The sequence below is a fragment of the Rana temporaria genome, chromosome 1 (assembly GCF_905171775.1).
Source record: "Rana temporaria chromosome 1, aRanTem1.1, whole genome shotgun sequence".
Classification (NCBI taxonomy): domain Eukaryota; kingdom Metazoa; phylum Chordata; class Amphibia; order Anura; family Ranidae; genus Rana; species Rana temporaria.
In genome coordinates this window covers 261,243,656-261,252,997 of record NC_053489.1, presented here as the reverse complement: position 1 = coordinate 261,252,997, position 9,342 = coordinate 261,243,656, and the positions used below count along the sequence as shown (strand labels likewise).

Genomic DNA, 9,342 nt, shown 5'->3' with positions numbered 1-9,342 from the left:
TGTACACACGACCGGTTTCCTCGGCAAAAAAATATCTCCCAGCAAGTTTCTTGCTGGTTTTTGCCGAGAAACTCGGTCGTGTGTACGAGGCCTAACTGTTGGAGGAACAGGTAAATTGGGGGGGTTAGTTCCACTATAAGTACGCTAGTTCTGGCACCCACAATTTTATTCCACAAGGGACATTATCTAAGTGGAGTTTGTATTTCCCCCCATGGTTTGTAGGGGTTACCTTTAAGTGCTGTTATTTCTTTCCACAGTTTATAATCATGTAATTAACTTATCTGGCATCCTCCCAAATTGCCTCTAGTGTGTATAAATATGATAGTTACATTCAATTATAATCTCCTTCAGGGACTGTAATGGTCCTATGTACTCTGTAAGGAGCAGATGTATAATAATTCCATTCTATACAAATACAGAACATGATTACCGATGATCTTCAGTCATCCCCACTCATGCAGACAAAAGATACTTCATTATTATTAGAACAACTTCCAGTTGTATCAGCCTAACAATTTCCTGCGTTTGTAAAGAAAATATATTATTTGATTATAAATGGGGTTTCCCATTAGCAGCAGCAGAGATGCCAAGTGGGAAAGTTGCCATTTGCTGGAAGTGAATATTCCTGGAAGTGATGCTGCTTTTACAGTGCAGAATAACCTGATTGTAATGCTTGAAAAATACGCAGTTTTTTTTTTTTAATTATTATTACTCACCTCTTTGTTGGTCTGCAAGTTCTTACTTTGCTTTTTACAACCCCCAGCCAAACTCTTCAGCATCTGACATTTTCAGATTTGATGGATGCCAGTGCCCCCCGCTACATGCTGTGGTTCCATCTGCTGGCCTCTGCATCAGTACCATACAGTGCAGTACAGCGGGACTAACGGAAGGATTCAGAGCACACAGTGGGGGACCAGGAATTGTGTCTAATATGAAGATTCTGCCAGAGGTCACTTGCTATCTGAAAGAGAGTTAAAGCCCAACTTTGGGTTCAAGATCACCCCACTGTTTATCCTTCCCCGTATTGGAGCACCCCCTCTATTTTCCAAGTGTCATTGGTTCAGTCCAGTGATTACATGTCCTTGGTGAATCTGTGGGGAGCAGTGCCTAAGAACGGATGAGTATGGCAGCGGCAGCTGCTTTTTTATTTATTTTGTCCAAACTGTTCCTGGGCTTTAAGGGTTTATTCATCTTTATAATAAACTTACAGTGCAGTCAAGGGGCCCCAGTAGTTTGCAAATCATGGTGCAGCATAGAGAAATATAAACTACCTTTAAATTATGTAAGTGAAAGCCAACAACGATTCCCGCAAAGCTTGGCCCAAAATATAGCATTCTAAGAAATCCACTCCATCCTGCAAAAGTGTTAGGACGGATGGTAAATTGAGTGCCCCCCCACCATCATCATAGGAATGAATGTGACGCAGCTGTGTTGCTCGTCCACAGATCCACATATGCGCAATGCACTATCCCTTGTCCACAATTTGCACATGGGCAGTGTGCTCTCCCTTGTCCACAAATCTGCATATAGGCAGTGCGCTCTCCCTTGTCCACAAATCTGCATATAGGCAGTGCGCTCTCCCTTGTCCACAAATCTGCATATAGGCAGTGCGCTCTTCCTTGTCCACAAATCTGCATATAGGCAGTGCGCTCTTCCTTGTCCACAAATCTGCATATAGGCAGTGCGCTCTCCCTTGTCCACAAATCTGCATATAGGCAGTACGCTCTCCCTTGTCCACAAATCTTCATATAGGCAGTGCGCTCTCCCTTGTCCACAAATCTGCATATAGGCAGTGCACTCTCCCTTTTCCATAAATCTGCATATAGACAGTGCGCTCTCCCTTTTCCATAAATCTGCTTATAGGCAGTGCGCTCTACCTTGTCCACAAATCTGCAAATAGGCAGTGCGCTCTCCCTTGTCCACAAATCTGCATATAGGCAGTGCGCTCTCCCTTGTCCACAAATCTGCATTAAGACAGTGCGCTCTCCCTTTTCCATAAATCTGCATATAGACAGTGCGCTCTCCCTTTTCCATAAATCTGCATATAGACAGTGCGCTCTCCCTTTTCCATAAATCTGCTTATAGGCAGTGCGCTCTACCTTGTCCACAAATCTGCAAATAGGCAGTGCGCTCTCCCTTGTCCACAAATCTGCATATAGGCAGTGCGCTCTCCCTTGTCCACAAATCTGCATTAAGACAGTGCGCTCTCCCTTTTCCATAAATCTGCATATAGACAGTGCGCTCTCCCTTTTCCATAAATCTGCTTATAGGCAGTGCGCTCTCCCTTGTCCACAAATCTGCATATAGGCAGTGCGCGCTCCCTTGTCCACAAATCTGCATATAGGCAGTGCGCTCTCCCTTGTCCACAAATCTGCATATAGGCAGTGCGCTCTCCCTTGTCCACAAATCTGCATATAGGCAGTGCGCTCTCCCTTGTCCACAAATCTGCATATAGGCAGTGCGCTCTCCCTTGTCCACAAATCTGCATATAGGCAGTGCGCTCTCCCTTGTCCACAAATCTGCATATAGGCAGTGCGCTCTCCCTTGTTCACAAATCTGCATATAGGCAGTGCACTCTCCCTTGTTCACAAATCAGCATTGAGGCAGTGCGCTCTCCCTTGTTCACAAATCTGCATATAGGCAGTGCGCTCTCCCTTGTCCACAAATCTGCATATAGGCAGTGCGCTCTCCCTTGTCCACAAATCTGCATATAAGCAGTGCGCTCTACCTTGTCCACAAATCTTCATATAGGCAGTGCGCTCTCCCTTGTCCACAAATCTGCATTAAGACAGTGCACTCTCCCTTTTCCATAAATCTGCATATAGACAGTGCGCTCTCCCTTTTCCATAAATCTGCTTATAGGCAGTGCGCTCTACCTTGTCCACAAATCTGCAAATAGGCAGTGCGCTCTCCCTTGTCCACAAATCTGCATATAGGCAGTGCGCTCTCCCTTGTCCACAAATCTGCATTAAGACAGTGCGCTCTCCCTTTTCCATAAATCTGCATATAGACAGTGCGCTCTCCCTTTTCCATAAATCTGCTTATAGGCAGTGCGCTCTCCCTTGTCCACAAATCTGCATATAGGCAGTGCGCTCTCCCTTGTCCACAAATCTGCATATAGGCAGTGCGCTCTCCCTTGTCCACAAATCTGCATATAGGCAGTGCGCTCTCCCTTGTCCACAAATCTGCATATAGGCAGTGCGCTCTCCCTTGTCCACAAATCTGCATATAGGCAGTGCGCTCTCCCTTGTTCACAAATCTGCATATAGGCAGTGCACTCTCCCTTGTCCACAAATCAGCATTGAGGCAGTGCGCTCTCCCTTGTTCACAAATCTGCATATAGGCAGTGCACTCTCCCTTGTTCACAAATCAGCATTGAGGCAGTGCGCTCTCCCTTGTTCACAAATCTGCATATAGGCAGTGCGCTCTCCCTTGTCCACAAATCTGCATATAGGCAGTGCGTTCTCCCTTGTCCACAAATCTGCATATAGGCAGTGCGCTCTCCCTTGTCCACAAATCAGCATTGAGGCAGTGCGCTCTCCCTTGTTCACAAATCTGCATATAGGCAGTGCGCTCTCCCTTGTCCACAAATCTGCATATAGGCATTCCGCTCTCTCTTGTCCACAAATCTGCATATAGGCAGTGCGCTCTCCCTTGTTCACAAATCAGCACATAGGCAGTGCGCTCTCCCTTGTCCACAAATCTGCATATAGGCAGTGCACTCTCCCTTGTTCACAAATCTGCATATAGGCAGAGCGCTCTTCCTTGTTCACAAATCTGCATATAGGCAGTGCGCTCTCCCTTGTTCACAAATCAGCACAACATTTTAGTTTATATGCAGAACAGTCGGATCCCCCAAAATGCTTCTTTCTTGGCCAGACTTTTTGAAGGCGCGGTGGGCTTAGAGGTATATAATTTAAAGAAAGCTCAGTTTAGATACATTTGTGATCTCCCACTGTTTCTTGCAGCTAATTTAATTATAAATGGGAACTAAACCTTCAAGCATTAAATCTTCTTTTGCAAGCAACTGATTTTTTTATTTCCAAACTTTTTTTCAAACAGAGTTGCTTTTAACTCACTGCACCAAGGTTATTGCAAAAGATCATGCTTCTCATATGATTTGGTGTTTCTTCAGCAGTCTAGATGTGTTTACAGGTTATTCAAGGGTGCTGTCCAGTCAGTGAGGACAACTTGCTCCATGTGCCTCTGTACTATCTGAGGTCATACAACAAAATAACCAGCAGGTGTCGCTGGAGACAGTTTTGTATTTGAACCAAACAATTCCCAGCATAGTCTCTTGTGGGGTGAATAAACTCTACCAGGAAAACTTCACACAGCGGTAAAGGACACTGTCAGAGAAACGCAACTGAACTTTTGGCAGCACCAATCACTTACGCATTTTTTTTTCAAGGCTAAATAAGCACAGGGCGATCACACTGAAACCGAAATGTTTAAGCAGCAGACCGATTGACAATGTTACAAATATGTTTTGTAGTGAAATGTTTACTAAGACCATGCGTGCTTAAATGCAATATAATATTTGCAAACGCTAAGCCACGCGCATTTGAATTAAATGCAGTGGGGTTGATTTGCTAAAGGCGAATAGGCTGTTTACTTTGCAAGGGAGGTTGCACTTTGCCGGGGGAATTTCCCCTGAACATCCCCTTTGCAAATAATACCTAATCAGGTAAATGGTAAATATGAAAAAAAAAGCAACAAATGGAAAAAGCCGCACTCCAAAAAAACTTGATGGTTGTCTTTATTTAAAAAAAAAAGAAAACTGCACACAACACGGGAGTAAAACAGCTGACGCGTTTCGCACTATAAATTAGTGCTTAATCATAGCTGTTGATGAAAAAAAGCTGTGGGGTTGATTTACTAAAACTGGAGAGTGAAAAATGTGGTGCAGTTGTGCATGGTAGCCAATCAGCCTTTATATTCAGTTTGTATAAGTAAGCAAAAAAATAAATGGAAGCCGGTTGGTTTCTATGCAGAGCTGCACCAGATTTTAGTAAATAAACCCCATTATTATCCCCTGCACATGATTAGATGATGGAAGTTGGCAGAGCTTCACCTCATAAGGGAACAAATCCCTTGCAAGGTGAACAGTCTATAGTAAATCAACCCCAGTATTTGCAAACATCAAGCTATGGCAATTTCAAATCAAATCTAACATTTGCAAACATCAAGGTGAAAAGAAAAAGCAAAGCAAGGAGCCAGCAGCGTCTGTAAGATGTGTCTGCTAAAATGCTTTTCCCTGATTAGCTCCGTCTAGAAGTGCAAGCTTCCAGCGCTGCCTGGTTTACATTCCTGTGTGTCTCGCCTGGTCTAGTCTGATTCCATGTGTCTGCCAGTTTACAATAATAATGTTGCAATGTATTCTTCAGAGGCCAGTGTACAGATCCCAGTACCGGGACTGGTTTCTGCTGTCTGGAGATGGCAGATGACTAACTGGGACAAAGTATGTGTCACCGCCGGCAGAGCTGGTCCCTTGTGTAGGTGCTGGAGAGCTCCTCATCCACGTGCCTGAAAGCAAAAGGGCTCCCTGCAGAAAGGGTTAACACAGAAACTGCTATCCCCCCCACTGGAATGAATAGTAGAGGGGGTTGGGAGATTTTTCATCTGGAGGACATTGTTAGGAGATCAATGTGTGCTCCGCTTCCCCCAAACACAACCCCATCCCAGTGGCAGGTGGACAGTATCCCTAGAAAGAGAAAAAGGGCCAATTGTCTAATCTCCAAACTGCCACACGCCAGACCTCTCCCCCATTGTGTGACTCCTATAGAAATGCAAATTAGCAGCGTGTGCCATTCACAATCTGTCGCACAGTGACCCTATTATCTGTGCAGATCTGTGCCCTGAAAAAAAAAAAAAATACAATCCCTCAAGATGTCCATCTCTGTCTGCATAATTAGGAGGATAGGCATTGATCTGGAAACACATTATTCCCAAATGCATCATCACAGCCAGATTGTTATTCTCTAAAATGTATGTAAAACCAGTTTGTTTTAATATAGAGCAGGAAAGGGTTAAAATGATAATCAAGTCATTTTTTGTTGTTGTTGTATGCGTTCTCCTTTTCTGGAGAAACCTCTTTAAGAAAATTCTCATCTTAGGGCTCATGCACTCGGATGCATTTGGGGGGTTATTTCTACGACTGGGAGTCCCCAAGTGGTCCTGGGCGCAATCTGCTTGCGTCTCTGTGCACGTGCCATCAGGTGTACAGACGCGGCGTCATTGATCTGTACCGGTTGCAGCTCTATGCCAACACCTGCCACTTGGGTTTTGCAGGAAATACGCTGAATTTGTGCGGCGTGTGCCCAAATACGTGCATGAGCGCTGTCATAGGAACAGTCGTCCTCATTGGACGATTTGTCCCTCTTGCTCTGATGACGAGTCGACGATGATTTTGTCTCGGTGACAATGGCCACCGGGATAAATCGAGGGTTAAAAAATTGCCTATATATAGATAGATAAATAGATAGATAGAGATATATATATATATATATAATATGCATTTACTCCTAATGTTAATAAATGCAAATGTCATATGTTCACCTTTGACTGATCTCATCATTTCACAGCAGTGATCATAATTCTCAGCTAAAAAGTCAGAAAGTTTTTAACACCCACATTGGGCACCGATATAAAGTTCAGGGTTTCTTTTGAGGTAACCCCTGTGTTCTTGTAAAATCTTAAATCCGCAGGCTCCAGTCTGCCCGGTAACAGCATCACAAAGACATTAGACTTTGAGTCATTGTAAAACAAAAAAAAAAAGGAAAAAAATCCCCTGCGCCCACCACAGACACACTCTGCTCTGCTGCACAACCCCCCCTCCCTCCCCCATGTGGCCTTCTGGCACGAGCCAAAGCGTTCTGATCAGGATTTGCATTACAATGTGTCGCCCCGCCAGCCAATGAGAGAGAAGGAGTGCTACAAACCACGCCTACTCCTGTCAGTAAATATAAGCCTGAGCTGCTGCCTATGTTCTTCACTCACTGCTTGGGATTCTCTGATCACACAAACCCTCTTTGGATTTAACTGCTCGCCTTTGGCAAACCTTTGGATTTTTTTGCTGCCTCTTCGCTATTCCTTTGTGAAGCATTTAAGCATCATGACTCTGGAAGAGGTTCACGGACAGGAAACCGTTGTAGAAAACACTGAAAGGTAATTATCGTGCTTATGTCTGGTCTATTGCTGAGTGCTAGAAATCTATTGGTGGAGACGTAGGGTATATGTTATAGTAATATTGGGTTTATTGCATTGAAATAGAGAAGCGTTGGCTGGGAGGGCGGCTTTTGATCTAATAAATGTAGATTTGTATAAAACATGCTAGTGATCGGATGTTGTATAGACCATGTGTAGCCTCTTGAAGTGACAGCATCTAGTGTATGGAGCAGATAGAGCTACAGCCTTATAAGGAGCTTTCAGTATAGATCACGCTGTTAGCTTTTAGTACATTGTGTATTATTGCTTGTGATGATGCTTGGATTGTGGTATTAAGTGCATTTTATTTTTGTCTCGTTCAGAATGCACAGCGCTGGCAAAGCTCTTCACGAGCTGCTCATCTCCGCCCAGAGACAGGAGTGTCTGACCGTTGGAGTCTACGAGTCTGCCAAAGTAATGAATGTGTAAGTATCCTACTCCCTTGCATAGATCCCACGCACACACCTATTACTCATGCACACGCACGTAACACATTGCCCACACACAGACCCACTTGTGTGTAGGTTTTTCCCCAACTGCAGAACTAACGTACGTGTTCCTTTTTGTTTTACAGAGATCCAGACAATGTCACTTTCTGCATTCTGGCTGCTGATGAGTTTGACGAGGGCGACATTGCCCTGCAGATCCACTTCACCCTCATCCAAGCTTTCTGCTGTGAAAATGATATCAACATCGTACGTCTAAATGACACCGAAAAGCTGGCTGAAATCTTAGGCAGCAACGATGAGTCTGGAGAGCCGAAAGATCTGCATTGCATCCTTATTACGGTAAGTGTTGTGTTTCAGCTCTCCTCTCCTGACTTGGCACTGTGCCTTTGGCTATGTCTCAACTTTCTGCTCATAAGCAGTTTACTAATGTTCTGTTCCTTTTTTTTTTTCTTTTCTCAGAACCCCAGTGAGGATGCTTGGAAAGACCCTGCTCTGGAAAAACTTGGTCTATTTTGTGAAGAAAGCCGTAATGTTAATGACTGGGTTCCAACTATTACCCTCCCCGAGTGAACTGACTCATGCATTAGATTGTGAAAAATCGTTTTGCATTCTTATCACGGTGTTGTGCGCCTGGTTGGACCGGCTGCATTCCCCGAGTCTGTGGATTACGCCGGTTGAGGTCGGAAACTGTGGCTGAGACCGGCAAGATGTTGGCTCTTGTGGAGCAAAAGAGTAAGGAGGAAACTTGACGTGGACTGATCTGCAGAAGGGAAGGTTCAGACCAGTGCAAAGCCTCCTACATTAGTAGCACTGATGGGGCAGTCATACCGTGGAGCTGGAGTATGTTGCATGTTTTGCAAGCCTGGAAGGACTTTTGCAAAGTGGAAATGTATCTTTTGGCTAAGATGGTACAAGGAAGGACATGACAGTTGGGAAACACCTTGCTAACATGAACTTGAGTGGATTTTTTGGAAATGTTTGGACTGGATACTATATAGAAAAACAGAAAAAAAACTTTGGACTTATAAAGCTAATCAACTGCAATGTATATCAAGCTTATCAATTGCATTTTTCTATTAATGATTCTGTCTGTGAGGCAGAGACCTGAAACACCAATGAACTATGAACTTTCTATTGCATAGACTTTCGTCATACCTGTGCATGGCTATTTAGCACTGTCATAAAGTGCTTACTTTAATTCCATCGATTACAGTAATGTTCATTTTGATATTTTATATTTAATAAACAAATTGAAACTTACTTTGGTTGTCAGTTTGCAATATTTTATATAGAGTTGGTATATGGGACACAAAAATGCATACTATAACGGTCAGCCTAAATGAACCTGCATGCCTTTTTATATATTTTTTTTAATCCTAAAGTCGTGCCAGCTTTGTTCTGTGCCAGCCCCCTTTGTGAACAGACTGTATTGTCCCTTTTTTCTTAGCACAGAAGGTGCTTGCTCCTCAAGATAAGCCTTGGCTAAGGCAGTTAATGCTTACTATTCAATCAGATAATGTGACCTCTAACCCCCTCCTGCAACAGCTGCTTATCGCAACAGCTTGCAAGACGGGAGATCCTGCATTTCAAATTAGCGAATTATTCTAATAGGAGGTCTTTAGAGAGACAAGTTTCTGTTCTGCTTTAAAAAGTGCAGCTGGCCATGTGCCCCCAGCCAGGGGCTTCC

General features: G+C 43.9%; 1 protein-coding gene across 1 annotated transcript; it reads left to right on the top strand.

Moving 5' to 3' along the window:
* Window positions 1-6,975: 6,975 nt before the first annotated feature.
* Window positions 6,976-8,915, top strand: GADD45G (growth arrest and DNA damage inducible gamma). Its single transcript, XM_040355012.1, has 4 exons — window positions 6,976-7,167; window positions 7,530-7,631; window positions 7,781-7,994; window positions 8,115-8,915. The coding sequence occupies exons 1-4, from the start codon at window positions 7,115-7,117 to the stop codon at window positions 8,223-8,225; spliced, it is 480 nt and encodes a 159-aa protein (XP_040210946.1). The 5' UTR covers window positions 6,976-7,114; the 3' UTR covers window positions 8,226-8,915.
* The last annotated feature ends 427 nt before the right edge of the window (window positions 8,916-9,342 follow it).

What these genes read in the sequence shown, in the direction of transcription:
- GADD45G (XM_040355012.1), top strand. Translation starts at nt 7,115, where the DNA reads ATGACTCTGGAAGAGGTTCACGGACAGGAAACCGTTGTAGAAAACACT. An exon ending in GTTGTAGAAAACACTGAAAG is followed by an intron (nt 7,168 to 7,529) that starts GTAATTATCGTG and finishes TGTCTCGTTCAG; the next exon opens with AATGCACAGCGCTGGCAAAG. An exon ending in TCTGCCAAAGTAATGAATGT is followed by an intron (nt 7,632 to 7,780) that starts GTAAGTATCCTA and finishes TTTGTTTTACAG; the next exon opens with AGATCCAGACAATGTCACTT.